General features: G+C 43.5%; 1 protein-coding gene across 5 annotated transcripts in view; it reads left to right on the top strand.

Annotated features, from left to right (window-relative positions):
* HMCES (5-hydroxymethylcytosine binding, ES cell specific) overlaps positions 1-17,163 on the top strand; it is a 34,431-nt gene extending 17,268 nt beyond the window's left edge. Inside the window, exons 1-8 of one of the 5 annotated variants that reach the window (XM_036417959.2) lie at positions 148-200; positions 579-776; positions 8,473-8,616; positions 10,095-10,220; positions 13,245-13,247; positions 13,322-13,500; positions 14,785-14,977; positions 16,374-17,163. In XM_036417959.2, coding sequence (XP_036273852.1) covers positions 594-776; positions 8,473-8,616; positions 10,095-10,220; positions 13,245-13,247; positions 13,322-13,500; positions 14,785-14,977; positions 16,374-16,607 — 1,062 coding nt within the window. In that variant the 5' untranslated portion in view covers positions 148-200; positions 579-593 and the 3' untranslated portion in view covers positions 16,608-17,163. Of the gene's footprint in view, positions 1-147; positions 201-405; positions 414-576; positions 777-8,472; positions 8,617-10,094; positions 10,227-13,244; positions 13,248-13,318; positions 13,501-14,784; positions 14,978-16,373 lie in introns of those variants that run through there. The other 4 variants (XM_045574920.1, XM_036417956.2, XM_045574919.1 and 1 more) reach the window with 4 other exon arrangements.
* Positions 17,164-20,691: the final 3,528 nt, after the last annotated feature.

Here is a 20,691-nt window from a genome sequence, read left to right on the forward strand (position 1 = left end):
CCGGAGCCCGGAGCGCGGAGAGCGGAGAGCGGGCCCGGAGCGCGGAGAGCGGAGAGCGGAGAGCGGAGAGCGGAGAGCGGAGAGCGGAGAGCGGAGAGCGGAGAGCGGAGAGCGGAGGGCGGGCTGCACCGGGCGGCGACGCGGAGGCCGGGCCCAGCCAAGTGAAGCGGTGCGGGCGGCGGTGCGGGGTGAGGCGGCCGGAGGGGGCGGGGTGGGCGTGAGAAGGGGAAGGGGTAGGTGAGATGGGGAGGGAGACGGGGATGGGATGGGGCGGGGAGCCGGGGCGGAGGGGGTGCCCCGGCGCGGAGGGACGGGCTGGTGGCGCCGGCGTCGGGCCGCCTGGACGCCGGGGCGCGCGCGGTGTGGCCGGCGTCCCTGCTGGTGGGAGCGGGAGCCACGGCGGGAGGAGGCTGGTTCGGGCACTAACCGCAGGGCTGGCCCGGGCCTGGCCGCCGTCGGGGAGGGGAGGGCGGGAGGCCCAGTCCATCCTGGAGGGAGAGGGAAGGAGGAGGCCGGGGCGGCTCGGAGGAGGGGCGGCGCCCGGACCCCCGGTGTTGGCTTTGCAGGTTGGGGTTGAGAGGCGGCGCGGCGGGATGTGCGGGCGCACGTCCTGCCACCTGCCCCGGGACGCGCTCACCCGGGCCTGCGCCTACCGGGACCGGCGGGGCCAGCACCGGCTCCCCGAGTGGAGGGACCCCGACAAGTACCGGCCCTCCTACAACAAGAGCCCGCAGTCCGACGGCCCCGTGCTGCTGTCCCGCCTCCACTTCGAGAAGGTAACGCTTTGTCTGCGTCGTGTTGGCTTCACAGTCGATCTTTGAACTGTTGGGGGGAAAGGGGGAGTGTTAGGGTCGCCAATAACCCCCACCTCCAGCCCTACAAAAGCCTGAAAATCTACATATAATTTCCGACTCTCCGAAAACTTTAGTTAACAGCCTACACTTGACTGGGAGCCTTGCTCATAACATAAACAGTAGATTAAAATATTTTTGCATGTTACGTCTATTACTTAAAATACAGTAAGCCAGAGAAAATAAAATGCTATTAAGAAAATTGTAAGGGAAGTACATTTACAGTATTTATTGAAACAAATCTGCAGATAAGTGGACTCATGCAGGTAACACCTGTGTTGTTCGGGGTTAGCTGTATTTGGTTTGGGGCATGCTCAGTCTCGGAGATGATATTTAAAAGCCAGCCTTTATTTGACCCTAGGTTGAGAACCACTCTGGCCTCACTGACAGGAGTTCTATTGGTATCTTTGAGTCTTGCAAGATTCATATTCTTCAGGCTCAATTTAAGAGCCTTCTTTATATAATACAAGGCATACTACTCTTAGTGCATGTCCAATTTACATGAGCCTTGTATTTGAATACATTTTTAAAGACAGCATCTTTCCAACCACACTGATTATCAGGGTCATTTGAGTATCTTAAAATTTTTTTTTTAAAAGGCCTCGGTTGGGTGGCTCAGTGGGTTGGAGCATCATCCCATACGTCGAAAAGGTTGTAGATTTGATTCTTAGGGCGCATACCTAGGTTGCTGGTTCAGTCCACAGTAGGGGCACACATAGGAGGCAATCAATGGATGTTTCTCTCTTTCTCCCTCTCTCCCTTCCTCTCTCTCTAAATTCAACAAACATAATCTCAGATGAGGATTTAAAAATTTTGTTTCTTCACTCGGCTGGTGTGGCTCAGGAGGCAGCTGATCAATGATTCTCACTGATGCTTCTTTCTCCCTTTCCCTTCCTCTCAGAATTCCATAAATAGATACTTAATGTTTTTCCTTTTTAAATAATCATAAGGGTCCCATGCCCCTTACTAGTATTATTGAATCAGAATCTCTAGGCCTAAGGCAGGATTATGACTAGCTAATTTAAAACATCTGATGTTTCTTGAACATTGAAATTTCTGTTCTCTCTGCTTGTGTTATCAGTCTTTTTATGTTATCTTTTATTGAAGCTAGATGTATTTGGTTTGGTTATCTGAAGTCTAGTTGCATTCATTGTGTTTATAGTATTCACCTATTGTAGTGTTGGAGTGACCCATAATTTATAATCGTGTTTTTGTTCTTTGCTTTATTCTTATTATAAGCATGCATGTGATAAAAATGCTTCATTCCAGAAGTTAATAGTTTCTCTGTGTCTTATGTTTTTTGTTTTTAAAAAAAATATATTTTATTGATATTTCACGGAGAGGAGGAAGGGAGAGAGATAGAGAGATAGAAACGCCGATAAGAGAGAAACATCGACCAGCTGCCTCTGGCACACCACTCACCGGGGATGTGCTCGCAACCAATGTACATGCCCTTGACCGGAATCGAACCTGGGACCTTTCAATCCGCAGACTGACGCTCTACCACTGAGCCAAACCGGCTTCGGCTGTGTCTTATGTTTTTTTATTTAAATATTAAATATCCTTGATATGTTTTAAAAACATGATTATTTCCATGCTGGATTTAAAAAATATATATATTTTATTGATTTTTCACAGAGAGGAACGGAGAGGGACAGAGAGCTAGAAACATTGATGAGAGAGAAATATCAACCAGCTGCCTCCTACAACCCCCCACCAGGGATGTGCCCACAACCAAGGTACATGCCCTTGACCTGGGACCCCTCACTCCACAGACTGACGCTCCATCCACTGAGCCAAACCGGTTTTGGCTCCATGCTAGATTTTTATTCTGTTTGATCCATAATGCTTAAATCACTTTATCAAGCTGATTATACTAGTGCTACATACTCTTCAGAACTCTTGTGATAATATGGTAGTCAAGAAAGACTCATCTCTACATTATAGGGATCACATTATTTTGAAATAACCTAATAACATTTGTCTTTTTGATTGAATGAAGCCATTTACATAAAATAGTTTATTCTTGCCCAGCTGGTTATGGTTGAGCATCGACCTATGAATCAGGAGGTCATGGTTCGATTCCCCATCAGGGTATATGCTGGGGTTACAGGCTTGATCCTCAGTGTGGGGCATGTGGGAGGCAGCTGATCAATAATTCTCTTATTATTGATGTTTCTGGCTGTCTCTTCGTCTCCCTTCCTCTAGGAAACCATTTAAGGAAGCTTTTTTTAATGAGAGGATAATAAAAGTAAAATGAACCTTGACTGGGAGATAAAACATGTTTTAAAAGAAGGTATAATTTGAAGTGAAAAGAGAGAAGAATTAAGTGTACGAGACTCTTTTTCAGCTTTGTGGGTGTTTTTTATTTTATTTATTTTTTTTTAATTGATTTTTCAGAGAGAAAAAGAGAAGATTACAGAGTTAGAAACCCCAATGAGAGAGAAACATGAATCAGCTGCCTCCTGCACACCCCCCCAACCCCCCACTGGGGATGTGCCCGCAACCAAAGTACATGCCCTTGACCGGAATCAAACCTGGGACCCTTTAGTCCGCAGGCTGATGCTCTATCCACTGAGCCAAACCGGTTTCGGCAGGTTGTTTTTTGTTTTTGTTTTTTTTGTTTTGTTTTTTGTACTACCTCTTTAGAATTATATAATGAGTGTTAGCTGGAAGAATAATTTTGTTAAACAGATGTAAAGGCAGAACTGCAGAAAGATTGTGACTTCTAAGGTTACCCAGTTAGTGATGGATACGGCTGGGACTAAGGTTCAGACCACTGACCCCACTTGAGTAAATGCTTCCCGGAAGGAACTGGGAATGGGGAACGTGGAGGCCCTAGCAAGCTGAGACCTCCTTTTCTGTCCGTGGTGTGAATTTGCTTATTGAGGTAGTGTTTTGACTCCACATCTCTAATAAATTTTATTAAGATTGCTAGGCTTTCCTAATTGATAAATAGTTGAGGTTTTCTTTTTCTCAAACCTGTAAATTGTAAAGTAAAATTAGAATCATTTCAGCAGTTTATTTAATCCGTATCGTCAACGGCCAGTACATATGTATAGATTGCAACATTTACATTTGAAACCACTGGTTTGCAAATTACTTCCTCTTTCATTTGCCTATATCAAGGTTACAAGCTGTTCTGGTCACAAGTCCAAAAATGTAGAGGAAAGATGAGTAATACTGAGCAATATTTTCAGTATTTTGACTTTGCAGCTACTTTTTTTTTTTTTTTAATGTTTTTATTGATTTTAAAGAGAGAAAGGGAGGGGAAAGATAGGAGCATCAATGAGAAACATCTGTTGATCTTCTGCCTCCAGCTTGCCCCCTAAGGGGGACGGATCCCACAACCCAGGCGTGTGCCCTGACCACAAACCAAACCATCGACCTCCTGGTGCACGGGATAGTGCTCAGTCACCTGAGTCACTGGCCTGGCTGCAGCCACTTTTTACTTTTTATTTATTTATTTTAATATATTTTATTGATGTTTTACAGAGCGGAAGGGAGAGGGATAGAGAACTAGAAACATCGATGAGAGAGAAACATCGACCAGCTGCCTCCCGCACACCCCCTACTGGGGATGTTTCCGAAACCAATGTATTATACATGCCCCTGACCAGAATCGAACCTGGGGCCTTTCAGTCCACAGACCAACGCTCTATCCACTGAGCTAAACTGGTTTCGGCTGCAGCCACTTTTTATTCATTGTACCCATAGAGGGCAGCCTCACGTTTGGGTTTGATTTAGTACAATTATCCAGTGAACACACTCGTTAGGGAAATCCTTAGTCTGATTGGTTGAAAATAGGATTCCAGGTACTCCTTTTTTAAAAATATATATATATTTTTTTTTATTGAATTCAGAGAGGAAGGAAGAGGGAGAGAGAGAGAGATAGAAACATCAATGATGAGAGAGAATCATTAATTAGCTTTCTCCTGCATGCCCCTATTGGGGATCGAGCCTGCACCTGAGCATGTGCCCCTGACTGGAATTGAACCCGGGACCCTTCCGTCAGAGGCTGAGGCTCCAGGCACTCCTTCATGAGGATCGGCTCAAGTGGCGAAACACAGGCAGGCAGCTTAGCCTGGGCTTCTCTCTCAGTGAAGTTTGTGTGAAAGGCCCCCGTATGGAATGGCTGCTAGGCTCTGTTTTTTAAATCTGAACTCAGCCACTGGGAGCCGTTCCCAGTAGATCTTCTTTCTTGGGGTCCACACACTCTACCTAGGCTGCCTCTGTCTTTACGGGAGGAAAACACACACACACACACACACACACACACACACACACACACACACGATTCTCATTTATAAATTCTGGGTTTGCAAATTTGCCTACTTGCTAAAATGTATTTATAGACTTCTAAATATACTGTTACTTTTAAACATGGGTATATTTATCAATCATGGACAATACAGGTGGTGAAATTTTGAGTCACATGATTGAATAAGACAAAGCTCTTAAAAAACAAACAAAAAATGAAGCTCTACCTTCGTGTGTGTGTGTGTGTGTGTGTGTGTGTGTGTGTGTGTAGCTCTACCTTCTTGTTTCACTTCTTATGCTATAAACAAGTGTCCTTCTTGCAGTCCATTTAGTGTTATGTTTTATGCACTGTTTAAAACTGTTCCCAGGCACAGTCCTGGAGTGCTTGCTGGCTAGTATTCCCAAGTGTAAGAAGATTGTAATATGCCTTACAGAGAAAATACATGTGTTAAATAAGCTTAATCCAGCATAATTTACTGTGCTGTTGGAAATGAATTCAACATTAAAAAAATCAACAATATATGCAATAGTGTCTTTAAATAGAAATACACATTAAACAAGGCGGCATATTAATCAGGTGATGAAAATGTTGTCCTCATTGGCTCATGGGAAACAAGCCCTGCATTTCCCTAAGACCAGCAGATGCAGATGGGTGTTTGCTGACTCGGGGTTTGAGCAGTGTTGTGGATCCTGTCGTGATTAATGAGAATGGATGATGGGTATAGACAGGGATTGACTGTTCAGACAAGATTTTGAAAGAAACAGGACAGGATCTTATCAAGAGCACAGTGGAAGGGTTAATTTGGAGACACCACTACTGATGAGTCCTTTTTTGACTTTTCTCATTCTGCTTTTTTTCTCTCTAGGCACTTTTTCTTGGACTCTACTTTCCCCTCATTTCTCCTTTTCTCTTTTTATACCTCCAGGTTAAATCCTGCACTTTATTTACTCTCTTAGAAATTTTATCCTGATGGCTTTAAGTCACCTTTATAATTCTGACCTAAAAAAATACTACACTGCAATTTGTATGTGTATTCCATGCCACACATTTTAATGGTTCTCCAAGGCATGTATTGTTCGCTCTATTTTGACAGAAAAGGAAAGTTGAGGGTCCAGATAGTTGAAACTAGTCCAACTTCGTAAGTAGCAGTGAAGGAATTTTTTAATCTGAGTCTTTCAAAGGCCTTATTTTTTTCCTCTGTACCAGAGGTTGGCTAACTATGGTCCTCAGACCAAATCTGGCTCACTACCTGTTTTTGCAAATAACGTTTTATTAGATCAAATCCAAGCTCATTCATTTGTTGTTTGGCTGTTTTCTCACAACCAATGGAGACAGAGTTTAGTTGCTTGAGTCATTGCAACGACTATATGAACTCACAAAGACAAAAATATTTGCTATCTAGCCCATTATAGAAAGAGTTCGGTGACCCATTTTCTCTATCATGCTGCCTCTCTCCTAAGTTTAATTCTACATGCTTTTTGGACATGGTAAGTAGCTCTGTTTGAATCTTATTCTAGTGAATTAAAATAATCTTGAATTATTTTAAAAATGATGTGAGAGAGAGAGAGAAAGAGAGAGAGAGAGACAGACATCTACTTGTTGTTCCACATATACCTTTATTGGTTGCTTCTTGTGTGTGCCCTGACTGGGGATGGAACCTTGGCATATCAGGACAACACTCTCAACTAACTAAGCTACTCAGCCAGGGCCAAAATAACCTTTATTATGTTCACTAGTGAGAAATTAAGTCAAAGCATTGCAGATATTGTTTGTCACTTCCCTGAAGTCTGGGGTCTTAGCTGAAAAGACTTGGAATCTGGGGCTAGAATCATCTAGAGCAGGAGTTAGAAATCTAAAGCCCTCTGATCATTTTTGTAATGAAATTATATGGAATACAGCAATATCCATTTATTGTCTATAAATCTTTGTCCCTATAACCGAGACTCTCTAACCTGACAAGTATTTAATATCTGGCCTTTTATTTAAAAGAAAAAGTTTACAAACTTCTGATCTAGGGGCATCTTCAGTCCTTACCTGGCAGTGATGTTGGCTGCTAACCTGTGCTGCCAGCCAGAGCTTTTTCACAGCATGGCCGCTCAGTTCCAAAAGCAGCGTCGCAGCAAATAAGCAGGAAGCTGACTTCCTGACTGAACCTTAGAAATCACAGTGTTACTTGTGCCACACCCTGCGAGTCACAGCCCGTTCAGATTCAAGGGAAGGGAACATAGACTCCAGCTCTTAAGGGGGAAAATGGTAAATATTTTTCAACCTTTTATTTAAACTGCCACATCTAGACTTGCCACTATTATCAGAAACTCCACATGTGACCTTTCCCCAAATCAAACCCTTCAGAATTTTGTTCAATAGTGGCATCATTATTTCAGTCGTCAGGGACTGAAAACTTAATCATCCCTGTTTTCTTTTTCTTGTTGCACCACAGTTTCATTTTTCTATCTTTTAGATGACTTTTATTTTCACTTCTGTCACCAGAGCTACTGTATCCTTATTATCAGATCCCTGGACTATTGTAGCACCAAAAATACATACTCTACCACTGGTTTCTTCCGTGTGTACTATGCTGTGCAGAATAGTGTGTATGTGCACTTCAATCTGTAAATTTTATCAAATTCCCAAGGTCCAAATGCAAAAAAAAAGTATAAAAGCCATTTGTTGGGGGCCAAAACTACCTTCACATTTGGAAATTTTTAGAGGGACTCAACATATAAGGCATATAGTGGCCAAGCTTTATGACAGTGAGAAGATACACAATAGTATCAGTTAGGGAAAAAGACACAAGTAGAAATCTGGAAAATTTTGTGTGCTTCCTTATGTTCTCGTTTTGTAAGGGGACAAACTAAGTACATTCCTTGATAGGCACTAATTACATGTTTGTAGGAACAGAATCTCTTTATGTCCCCTATTCTACCCAAGCAGAATGTCTTACATTCCCATAAATATAATTGCTAAAGAACACAAGTTACATTATGATAAATTACTAAAATTGTTTTCAAGTAGAATCTTTCCCTTTTAATCTTTTCTCTATTTTTTTTTTTTTTTTTACAGAGAAGAAGAGAGAGGGATAGAGAGTTAGAAACATCGATGAGAGAGAGTCATCGATCAGCTGCCTCCTGCACACCTCCCACCGGGTATGTGCCCGCAACCAAGGTAACATGCCCTTGACCGGAATCAAACCCGGGACCTTTCAGTCCGCAGGCCGATGCTTTATCCTCTGAGCCAAACTGGTTTCGGCTCTTTTCTCTATTCTTTGTATTTTGATACTAATAGTAATGTAATGCATATGCTAAACTTGGTTTTTAAAATTTTATTATGATCTCACTGGATCTTATTAACCTTTGGCAGGGTGCAGACTCATCTGAGCGTGTCATTGCTCCTATGCGATGGGGCTTGGTCCCATCTTGGTTCAAAGAAGATGATCCTTCCAAACTGCAGTTCAACACGAGCAACTGCCGTAGTGATACCATGATGGAGAAACTGTCCTTCAAGGTCGGTACCTCATCCAGGGAAAGGTGCTTTTTAGGAACAGAGCTATCAGTGCCTTCGGCACCTGAAAAGTAAAATAAGGTTCTCTGTGGAACCTCTCGGAAGGTCCCTCTCTGAATACTGTTTTATTATTACTGTGTAACAAACCAGGCCAAAGCTTGGTGGCTTAACAAATCTACTATATTATTTATTATATTCTGTGGGTTGACTGGGCTCAAGTGGACAGTTTCACTTGTGTAGTTATAATCAGATGACAGCTGGGGCTAGATATCTAAGATAGTTTATTTTTTAATTTTATTTTTTCAGAAAGGAAGAGAGAGCGCGAGAGAGATACATCAATGATGAGAGAGAATCATGGATTGGCTACCTCCTGCATGTCCCCTATTGGGATCGAGCCTGCAACCCGGGCATGTTCCCCCAACCGGGAATCAAACCGGGACCCTTCAGTCCACAGGCCAATACTCTATCCACTGAGCCAAACTGGTTAGGGCTAAGAGAGCTTCTTTACCCGCATGTCTGACACCCCAGTTAGGGTGGATAGAACAACTGAAAGCCTTCCAGGTGCCCAGCTGGGGTTCTCAGGGTAGTCAGGCTTCTTACGTGGCGTCAGGCTTACCAAAGCTCATGATTCAAGACAGTAGGGCAGGAGCTGCAGGATTTTGTGGCCTAGCCTTGGAAGTCATAGCATCACTTCTATGCACGCTATTGCCCCATGGGAGATGAATACTGGGATGCATAGTTCATTGGGGAACCAACTTTGGAGACCAGCTACCACAAGTGCCTATTTGTTAGAGAGCTGTTGCTGTTGTGTACATTTAATCTTTTCAACATCTGAGTGAGGGTGACTTTATACATGTGAAAACTGAGGTACAGAGAAATAACTACTCTAAGATGATGATATTACATTGGCAGATCCAAGATTATTATTTTTATTTTTATTAAATATATTTTTATTGATTTCAGAGAGGAAGGGAAGAGGGAGAGAGAGACAGAAACATCAATGATGAGAGAGACTCACTAATCGGCTGCCTCCTACACATCCCCCACTGGGGATCGAGCCTGCAACCTAGGCATATGCCCTTAATCAGAATTGAACCCCAGATCCTTCAGTCCTCAGGCTGATGTTCTATCCACTGAGCCAAACTGACTAACAATAAGACCCAAGATTTTTTTTTTAATGTATATACTCTTTATTTTTAGAGAGAAAAGAAGGGAGAGGGATAGAGAGAGAGAAACATAAATGAGATGAAAGAGATACATCCTTATTCAGCTGCCTACTGCACACCCCATTACTGGGGATTGAACCTGCCACCTGGCATGTGCCCTGCATGGGAATCGGAACCAGTGACCTCTTTGGTTCCTGGGTTGACGATCAACTGCTTTTACTGAGCCACACCGCCAGGCAGACATAAGATTTTAACTCCATTCCATGCAATGTGATCCTCTCACTAAGACCGTATCTTGCTCACGTTTTCCCGCAGGTGCCTCTGGGGAAGGGGAGACGCTGTGTTGTTCTGGCAGATGGATTCTACGAGTGGCAGCGAAGTCAGTACACGAGCCACAGGCAGCCATACTTCATCTACTTCCCCCAAATCAAAACAGAAGAGGTATCAGCAGCAGCACTCATTTAGAAAGATACAGAGAACTAATCTAAAGAGGGACATTTTTTCCTCCCCTTACAGAGTGTTTTGTTTTATTGATTTTGAGAGAAAAATATAAAGTTGGTGTTTTACTTATGCGTTCGTTGGTTGACTCCTACATATGCCCTGACAGAGGATTGAACCATCATCATTGACAGGATAATGCCCTAACCAACTGAGCTACCTGGACAGGGTCTTCGTAGAGTTATTTTTTAAAATAATAGCTTTATTGAGATATAATTCACTTTTTAAAATTATGCAAGTCTGATTTTTTTTTTTTAATGTTTAATGTATTTTGATTTTTTACAGAGAGGAAGAGAGAAGGATAGAGAGTTAGAAACAGCCATGAGAGAGAAACATCGATCAGCTGCCTCCTGTGCACCCCTACTGACATTCCAGATAGGGTGGATAGAACAAAGGTAATCAATAAAATATCCCCTACTGGGGATGTGCCTGCAACCAAGGTACATGCCCTTGACTGGAATTGAACCTGGGACTCTTCAGTCCGCAGGCTGACACTCTATCCACTGAGCCAAACCAGTCAGGACGCAAGTCTGATTTTTGAATATATTTAAAGTTGTGCAACCATCACCACTATTTTTAGAAAAATTTTAAAAATATTTTAAAAAGTCGATGAGAGAGAACCATCGACCAGCTGCCTCCTGCACACCCTGTACTGGGGATGTGCCCGCAACCAAGGTACATGCCCTTGACTGGAATAGAACCCGGGACCGTCCAGTCTGCAGGCTGACGCTCTATCCACTAAGCCAAACCAGTTTCGGCCATTTTATTGATTTTGGAGAGAGAGGAAGGGAGAGGGGGCAGAGAGAAACGTTAATCGGTTGCCTCCCATATGCACCCCCAAAAGGGATTGAACCCAAAACCTGGGCATGTCCCTGACTGGGAATCTAACCTGTGACCCTTGGGTGCACAGGAGGACACTCTTACCAACTAAGTCACATCTCAGGGCTAATTTTTATTGATTGATTTATTGGGGGAGGAGAGAAACATCAATTTGTTTTCTACTTATTTATGTCTTCTTTGGTTGGTGAAGGGATCAAACTGGCAACCTTGGTGTATCACAGCGATGCTCCAACCTGTGCCTGGCCAGGGTTGTGTCTTGTAAATTTTTATTGATTGCCATAGTATGTAACATAGAAACTGAGATAAATAATATTTATGCTTGGAAATGGATACACTTATCCTTCTGTTAGGCCATTACCATGTGAGATTGAGTGGATCTTGTCCACTGAACTGGGTTTGAAATTTGTTGTTATGATTGCCTTTGTTCACCACTGGTTTTAAAAATTTTTGGTCTCACCTTGTGTTTAGAGTAAGAGTTGATTTTCCAGAGGATTTTTCTCAATAGCTCTGCTCCCTTCAGCTGTAATATTTCCCTCTGAGCCTGTGCCTAGAGAGGGTCTCCCCATGATCAACCTTACCCAGAATTAGACTGCTGTCACTTGTCACTTGGTACTGCCTCTCTGAAGGGGAAGGGAGTGCTCTCTGTTGTCTTCATTCATTCAGTCTCACTCTTAGGCAGAACTGTGCCACTAGCTCCCAGGCTCAGCCTTCCTCAGGGATCTTGTTCCTTCCCCAGAGGAGTAGAGGGTTGGGTTTTTTTTCTTTTATCCTTCAGCCTCCATGAATCCTTACCTGTATCTTAAGAGTGATCGGGTTTATTACCGGTTTGGCTCAATGGATAGAGTGTCAGCTTGGGAACTGAAGGGTCCCGGGTTCGATTCCGGTCAAGGGCATGTACCTTGGTTGCGGGCATATCTCAGTAGGGGGGTGTGCAAGAGGCAGCTGATCGATGACTCTCTCTCATCGATGTTTCTATCTCTCTCCCTTCTTCTCTGTACAAAATCAATAAAATATATATTAAAAAAAAAAAGAGTGATTAGGTTTATTACCCTTCCCCCTGACTCCTTAAGGATTTTATTCCTCAGAGGAAGAGTGATCAGGTAAAGCTTTATGCCTTTCCTGAAGCAGAAGAGCTCCTCTCCTGCAGGCATGCACCAGCAGGAAACTTTCTCCAGTCGTCTGACCTGTGAGCACCCAGGCTGGTCTGTGGAGAAGAATATGCAAGCCCTGGCTGGTTTGGCTTGTGGATAGAGCATTGGCTTGCAGACTGAAGGGTCCCAGGTTTGATACCTGTCAAGGGCACTTGCCTCAGTTTCAGGCTGTAACCCCAATAGGTGGGTGTGGAGGAGACAGCCAATCAATGATTCTCTCTCATCATTGATGTTTCTATCTATCCCTCTCCCTTCCTCTCTGAAATCAATGAATTAAAAAAAAAAAAAAGAATATGCAAACTTATGCAAACATCTTGATGTCTATAGCTCTCATGGATCATGTACTCTCAGGCTAGCCCACACTCTGCATATAGCAGTTTGATAATTTTATTTCATTTCATATCTGCTGTATGAAGGACTTGCCTTCCTTCTGTTGCCACTGGTAAGCCAGTGCTTATGTCTCATCTCCCCACAGAGATTCCTGTCTTTCTATGAAGTTTAAGCTAATTGGTTGCCATGTGACCTCAATTCTCTGATGAATTGAAGAAAAGTTATGATTTGGTCTATTATCTAGCCTTTTTTCTTATTATTTAAGGTGAAGTTGACACTCTTTCTAGTTTCCTGTATTCCAGGCCTTGACCTGAATCTTAAATGGCAAGTAGGAGCTGGCACGATAAGAAAGGTGGGAGGGACGTTTTGGGCAGGGGAAGGTTGTTTCTGCAAGACAGTGGGAACAAAAGGATATGATAGCTTCTTTACAAACAGTTTGGTTTGGTTCAGATTAACATGGTAAGCGAAAGCTGGCATGATGGATTAGAAGGCCTGAATGCCTAATGAAGGAATTAAGATCTATTCTGAAAGCATTGAAATAACCATAAACTTATAGCTTTGGTGAGTATTTGCCACCAATCCTCTTTCCTTTGAGTTAATATGGTATGTGCTAAATGACTTCCAAAATGATTGCGATGCTCTTAAGTCTGTGGTAGTATCCAGCTTGCATGTAAAAGAAGGCTGGTGAGTATCTAATCTGCCCATGTATTTTGTTTCCAGAAGGGCAGTATTGATGCTGCAGATAGTCCTGAGGACAGGGAGAAAGTTTGGGACAACTGGAGGCTACTAACAATGGCTGGGATCTTTGACTGCTGGAAGCCACCACAGGGAGGAGACTGCCTGTATTCCTACACCATCATCACAGTGGACTCCTGCAAAGGCTTGAATGACATCCACCATAGGCAAGTCATACTTATCCCTGGGTCCAGAAGGATTCAGGGAAGGGTGTGTTCTCTTTGTTTTTAGATAGGGAGCTTTTGAAATTTAAAGTTGCTGTATGCACACGTTTATTTATTTATTATACTTACTTTTTAAATGCTGTGGTACCCAGGTCCTTATTCTTTTTTTTCCTTGTTTTCACATATATTTTTATTGATTTCAGAGAAATAGAGATATCAATGATGGGATAATCATTGATCAGCTGCTTTCTGCACACCCCACACTGGGGATCAAGCCCACACCCAGGGCATGTGCCCTGACTGGGAATTGAACTGTGATTTCCTGAGCTATGCCAGCCTGGCTATATGCACAAATTAGACAGTAGGAAACCAGGACAGTTGCTCACCAATATAATTACAGTCAGTTTGGCTATAACATGACATGCATTCCTAAAAGTCACCATATTATTCAAAATTGTATAATGAAATGACAGACTTTATGGGAAAAGGGGTTAAGAGGGCTCCACTTAAAAAAACTTTGTCAGTGACACATTAATAAAATAGAAATCTATTAAAAATTATCACAGTTTTATGTATTAGGTGATTTCAAAATACATAGATACTACAATAAATAATGGTACTTTACCTTAAAAAGACCCATAGTTTGCTTGTGAAAGTAAGGATGTGTTGGAAGAGTTGCAACTTATGAGTTACTGTGAAGAAGATATTTATGCATTTATCTCCTAAAATCAACTATGCCACCCACCAATGAAGTGTATTCCATGCTTTGCGTTGGCCTAGGACATAAAACTGGAAGCTAAACAAAGGATTTTGTCCTAGCATCTTCCTGGGTACCAGGATCATGGCTCTTAGCCTCTTTGCTTCCTGAGGCATAGCTTCCTTTTGTTCACAATTATGTGCATAGGTCTTTCTTACCGTAAATCTGTCATAGGTTGTAAGACTGGAGATTATTGTTGATAGACAAGTTTTTCAGGACCTGTTTCTCCTTTAATTGTAGCTGGGCCATCATAGAAAAGTCACCAGTTTGCTAATGTGTACACTGCAGTGCACTGGGTCCAGTCATAATTACTGTTGCCTGTCATTGCCATAAACTTTATAAGATGGCTCTCCTAGTGTTGAATTTCGTGCTCTGTCAAGTTGTGGTCAAGGAGCACATGGCATCAATCAGCATGTAAGGCACAGAGGCAGGGCGAGCTTCTCCTTGGGATGATTTGTGCTCTCAACTAAAGTCTCACTCCCTACCTTCACTCTCTCTCTTCTAACCAATGTTTTGACCTCACTGGCTAGGATGCCTGCCATATTAGATGGAGAGGAGGCAGTCTCTAAATGGCTTGATTTTGGTGAGGTCTCCACTCAGGAAGCTTTGAAGCTAATCCACCCCACAGACAACATCGCCTTCCACCCGGTCTCTCCCGTGGTGAACAACTCCCGAAACAACACGCCTGAGTGTGTGGCTGCTGTTGACTTACAGGCCAAAAAGGTAGGCATGTGTGACTCTCACAGTCCTTTTTGAGCTTTCTGTCTTCTGTCAGGGTAGCATTTTCTTTTAGGATATGGCTTTTTAGTTAGAGCCACCACCCAAAACTCACATTCCTTATTCATGGCAAGGGTGAGCTAGCAGTGATTCAAAGTTGGCTTTCAAATGTAAATGCTAGACCCTATCCAGACCTACTGAGTCAGCTACTATTCAGGACTGTACTTGGATTTCTATCATTCAGAAGCTCTTTGGTGAGTCTGATAAAAGTTACTGATAAGTTTGAGGGCTTCTACTCTAGAGGGTGATTGTGAGAAAGAAAAAGGAGCCCTTGACCATAATTGTATCTCTGTCCATAACTAACTGTGATTTTTTTGTATCTTTTCACTTTTTCTCTGCTTTCCCAACCACAAGTTGGAGGAGTTCCAATCTTTGTTCCCCTTCAGGACTATTTGCTCTATATGTTAACTTCTTAGAGATGGTAAAGATCCTGAAGATGTATTTTGAAGGGAAGTTGAACAAACAAACGGCCCACAGTGGGAAAAGGGCTCCAGAGCAAAAAGCCAGCTCCGCTGTCTTTGGTGCAAAGAGGGATCTGAAGCAGGACATGGCTCCGGGCTCCAAGAACAGGCATCTCACACTGCCGAGAAGTCCTAAGGACAGTGATTGCAAGAGCACCCCTCATTTTCCTTTTTTTTTTTTTTTTTTTTTAAGTTTTCCATTCCCATAGTCAGTGTCATCTTTTTTCTTTTGTCTCGTTTATCTGCAAACTCATGCAACCCTGATATATATATTTTTTTAATTAGATGTCTCTAAAAATGACTCATTTTGCACTAGACACTGCCCCGTTTCTGACATGGTCTTTACACCAAAAGAATTCACATTTTGGTGAGGTAGTATTGTTGAATTCAGAACTTCGATTTGGGTTGGGGTGCAGGTAAGGGAAGCAGAAGAGCAGTGCTGGGCAAGGAGAGGTTGTGCAGAAAGGTTACATGGTAGGGAAGCAGCCTGTTCAGGCTTAGGCTGAACCTCTAATCTTGGAGGCTATTTGAAGCCCTATCTCCCCCAACTTCATCTCCCAACTCTTTGCCTGGTCCCACTAACTTACATTGTTTTCCCTGAGAACGCTTCATTCTCTGCACGTTTGAAAGGCTGTCAGTGCTCTGCTGTGAATGGCCGCCCAGACTCCACCAGGCCTTCTCTAAGAGCTACTCCCTCCCCTCAGCCCCTTGGAGACACTCAGTTGCTCTTTTCTTCCCACTCCTGACCAGTGTGTCCTGTCTGCCTTTAGTAACAATTTATAAATCTGGGTCAGTACCTCATGCCTCTTCCCCTATTTCTTCCCTTGGAGTTGTCCTTTTCCCAAAAGCGTGAGCTAAATGTTTTTTCATCTTTTCCCTAGGAGCTCAAGGCAAGCGGCAGCAGCCAGATGTTGCAGTGGCTGGCCACAAAGTCACCCAAAAAGGAAAACCCCAAAACACCCCAAAAGGCAGTGCCAGATGTGCCCCAGTGGTCCAGCCAGTTCCTGCAGAAGAGCCCACTCCCTACCAAGAGAGGAGCAGCTGGGCTCATGGAGCGATGGCTGAAACAGGAGAAGGAGGAAGAGCCAGCGGCCAAGCGGCCTCACAGCCAGTAATGCAGGACTTTGAGAGACCAGGGTCATGGTTGCTGCACTAAATGCTGTTGATGATAACAGGTTCTTTCACTGTGTGTCTATGGCTTTGCTTTGGGAGGAGGTAGCACCGTGTTAGTTCACAGCTGTGGGTTCATGGGGGAGTGGCTAGCCTGGCTGGGACGGAGAACACACAGAGGGGATTTGGGCAGCCGGGAGGGCCCACCCCACCCCCATCAGCTCACAGGGGTCCATCATGCCGGCAGCCCTATTGGTGAGACTGACAGAGCCTCCCTCAAAGCCTGATCCTACTGGCAGTTCTCAGCTCCTGGTCTGGTGCTGCTGAACCTTTGGGCTCTGTCAGTCTTTTGGAATTAAGTTCTTAACACGTATTTTTTTTTCTGAATAAATTATATTTTACAAACTGTTTATATTTCAAAAAATGCTGCTATTGGTGGGGGTACTCTGGGACTTATTTTGGGCTTTCTGTGGACAAAACTGCTTTTTTGGAAACAAACAAAAGGTTTGCTGGCGGGGTTCTTTAATGAGTCTCTTCTCTCAATCTTGGAAGTTGTCTGAATCTTTTTTTAAACCTTTATTATCGAAAGTATTTTTTTAATTTAAATATATATTTTATTGACTTTTCACAGAGAGGAAGAGAGAGGAATAGAGAGTTAGAAACATCGATGAGAGAGAATCATCGATCAGCTGCCTCCTACACCCCCCCCACTGGGGATGCATCCGCAACCAAGTTACATGCCCTTGACCGGAATTGAACCCAGGACCTTTCAGTCCCCAGGCCGACACTCTATCCACTGAGCTAAACCGGTCCTGGCGAAAGTATTAGTTGTCTGAATCCCTTAGCTTAAAACCTACCTGACCACCTGCCAAACACAAGGGACTGGGGGGAGAATGGGGTACAGGAACAAGACTCTGGCCTTAACCAAGGGAGCATAGAGTCTGGGTGAGGAGAATCCTAGTCACAGCCTCCACGTCCTATGCAGATCCCCGGCCTCTGGGTAGAGCAGAGCACAGAGGGATGACTCGGGCTTGGGGTAAAGGTGGGGGCTGACCATCTGCCTGCCCTGGCCTGGTCAGAGCCCCTATGATTTGCTCTGCAGGCTCCTCCTGGCACTGAACTGCTTTACAGTTAGATACTCATCTGGGGTAGTTATCGGTTGTCCCTCTACCCAGATTATTAATTCCATGAAAGCAGGGACCTCTTTTTCACTCTTTTGTTCTCCCAAAGTTAACGGTAGGTGTGCCAATATCTGTTAGGTGAATGTGAGTACTTACTACATGCCCTGTCCTGTGCTAGGCGAGGAGCCACAGCATTAACCAGATGCCACACCTGGCTATTAAGCATTTGGGTGTACGTGCACGTGGGCCCCTCCTTTCTGGCTCTGGTGTGCCAGGAGAGGCCCTTCCCAGAGATCCTGAGGGAAGAACCAATGACTCCAGAAGCACCAAGGCTCTTGGGGCATCCAGGAGACAAGGACCCGCAAAATGCTGTCCCAGTGGCTGTATGAAAAGGAAGCAGGCCCTGAGCAGACTGGAGGGTGGCCCCCCTACCACCACCACCACTATGGAACCTCCGGAGGGCGCTGGCCCAAGCCCCTTGCAAATCAGGTATTGAGAGCTCTACCAATTAGAGGGCAGCTTTGACACCTCCTGGCAGGGGTGATGGGAGAGAGTGGTCTATGACTCCAACCCTTGTGGTGACTTCCACCCACTCTACCTTGTCTCTAAATTTGTCTTTAGATCACCATCCCAGTTGAGAAGGCATGATTGGCCAGTGGTGGTGAGTACTCAGAAACCCTTCACTGAGACCAGGAGTGCTTCATTGTGGCCTCCAGTTTTGCTTGAGTTGCTCTGCATGGTGTTTTGGTGGTATTATTGAGATTTAAAAAAAATACACATAACTACCGAAACCGATTTGGCTCAATAGATAGAGCATCGGCTTGGGGATTGAAGGGTCCCAGGTTCGATTCTGGTCAAGGGCATATACCTTGGTTGTGGGCATATCCCCATTCGGGGGTGTGCAAGAGGCAGCTGATCGATGTTTCTCTCTCATCGATGTTTCTGGCTTTCTATCCCTCTCTCTTCTTCTCTGTAGAAACTCAATAAAATGTATTTTTTAAAAAATACACATAACTAACCTTAGCCAGTATAACTCAGTTGATTGGGCATTGTCTCATACACCAAAAGCTTGCTGGTTTGATTCCTGGTCAGGGCACATGCCTGCGTGGCAGGTAGGATCCCAGGAGAGGGTATGCAAAAGGCAGGAGATAGATGTTTCTCACATCAATGTTTCTCTCTCCCCCCCTCTCAAAATCAATTAAAAATCTTAAAAAAACAAACACAAGCCTTGAACTTACCAGAAGGTTGACTTATTTCTTTAGCCTCAGGTTTAGTAAGCAACAAAAATGAAATTTCCCTTATTTTTCATTACTATCTCCCCACTGTTAGGGTTATAAATCAGTTTGGTAGGGTTTTTTCTTTAAAAAACCCCAAACATATTATTTTTAGAGAGAGAGCAAGAAAGATCAATTTGTTATATTCATTCATTCTTATATATGTCCTGACTGGGAATCAAACCTGCAAACTTGGTGTATGGGGAGGACACTCTTTTCAACTGAGCTACTTGCCAAGGTAGGTCTTTTCATTTCAAGGTAGGACATGAAAGAATAATGTGTCCGCAGGAGCTTTTATTTTTAAAATTTTTATTTATTGATTTTAGGGAGAGGAAAGGAGAAAGGGAGAGAAACATCCATTTGTTGTTCCACTTATTTTATGCATTAATTGGCTGATTCTTGTATGTGCCCTGCCTGGGAATCCAACCCTCAACCTTGGCATAGTGGGAAATGCTCTAAACCAGTGGTCGCCAACCACTGATGGTCCATGAAGTCTGAAAGGTTGGTGAATACTGCTCTAAACAACTGTGTTACCCTGCTAGAGATTTTTCATCTTGCAAAACTGGAACTTTTTACCCATTAAATAGCAACTCCCTATTCCTCCCTCCCTCCAACCCTGGCAACCACCACTTAACTTTACATCTCTATGAATCCGATATTTCATATAAGTAGAGTCATATAGTATTTGTCTTTTTGTGTCTGGTTTATTTAACTTAGCATATTGTCCTCAAGATTCATCCATTTTGTAGTTTATATCGGAATTTCCTTACTTTTTAAGACAATAACATCATTGTATGGATAGACCACATTTTGCTTACCCATTCATCCACCAAAGCACTTGGGGTGCTTCCACCTTTTGGCTAATGTGAATAATGCTGCTATGAGCATGGTGTACAGATAACTCTTTGAGACACTGCTTTCAATTTTTTTTTAATGTATACTGGGAAGTAAAATTATGGTAATTCTATGTTTAACTTTTTGAGAAACCACCATACTATTTTCCATAGCAGTTGCACCATCTTATATTCCCACCAACAGTGGACAAGGTTCCAATTTCTCCATATCCTCGCCATTCTTGTTTTGTTCTATTTTTTAAATAACTATCCTAACATGTGTGAAATAGAAACTTTTTTTTTTTAGCCCACATCTTAAAAGTGGGAAGTTTCACACACAAAAAAAGTTTATAGTTTTCACATAAAAAGTTCTTGAGATGTGTGCCTCAAATGACAGAGCTGAGCTCATGTGGGACCACTGCCATGCTAAGGCACCCTACGCATGCCTCCCTGAATGGTCCAGGCCAATCCGCCTTGCCTGTAGAAGAGGGACTTAATATTTCATGACCCCTGGCTGGTGTTTCTCAGTGGTTACAGCATTGATTGGCCTGTGCACTGAAGCATCGCAGGTTCGATTCATGGTCAAGGGCACTTAGCCTGGGTTGCAGATTTGATCCCCAGCTCCGGTCAGAGCAGGTGCAGAAGGCAACCAGTCTATGTGTCTCTTTCATTGACACCTCTCTCTCTCCCTCCCCCTCCCTCCCTCTCTCTCTCTCTCTCCCCCCCCCCTTCCTCTGTCCACTCTCTAAAAATCAATGGGAAAAAATATCCTCAGGTGAGGATTAACAAAAAAGAGTTTTTTTTCACGAGATGCTTCTAACACAGTCTGAAAAAATGTGAAGCTCTTGCCATACTAAGCCA

This window comes from Pipistrellus kuhlii, unplaced genomic scaffold (genome assembly GCF_014108245.1).
Source record: "Pipistrellus kuhlii isolate mPipKuh1 unplaced genomic scaffold, mPipKuh1.p scaffold_m20_p_6, whole genome shotgun sequence".
Taxonomy (NCBI): domain Eukaryota; kingdom Metazoa; phylum Chordata; class Mammalia; order Chiroptera; family Vespertilionidae; genus Pipistrellus; species Pipistrellus kuhlii.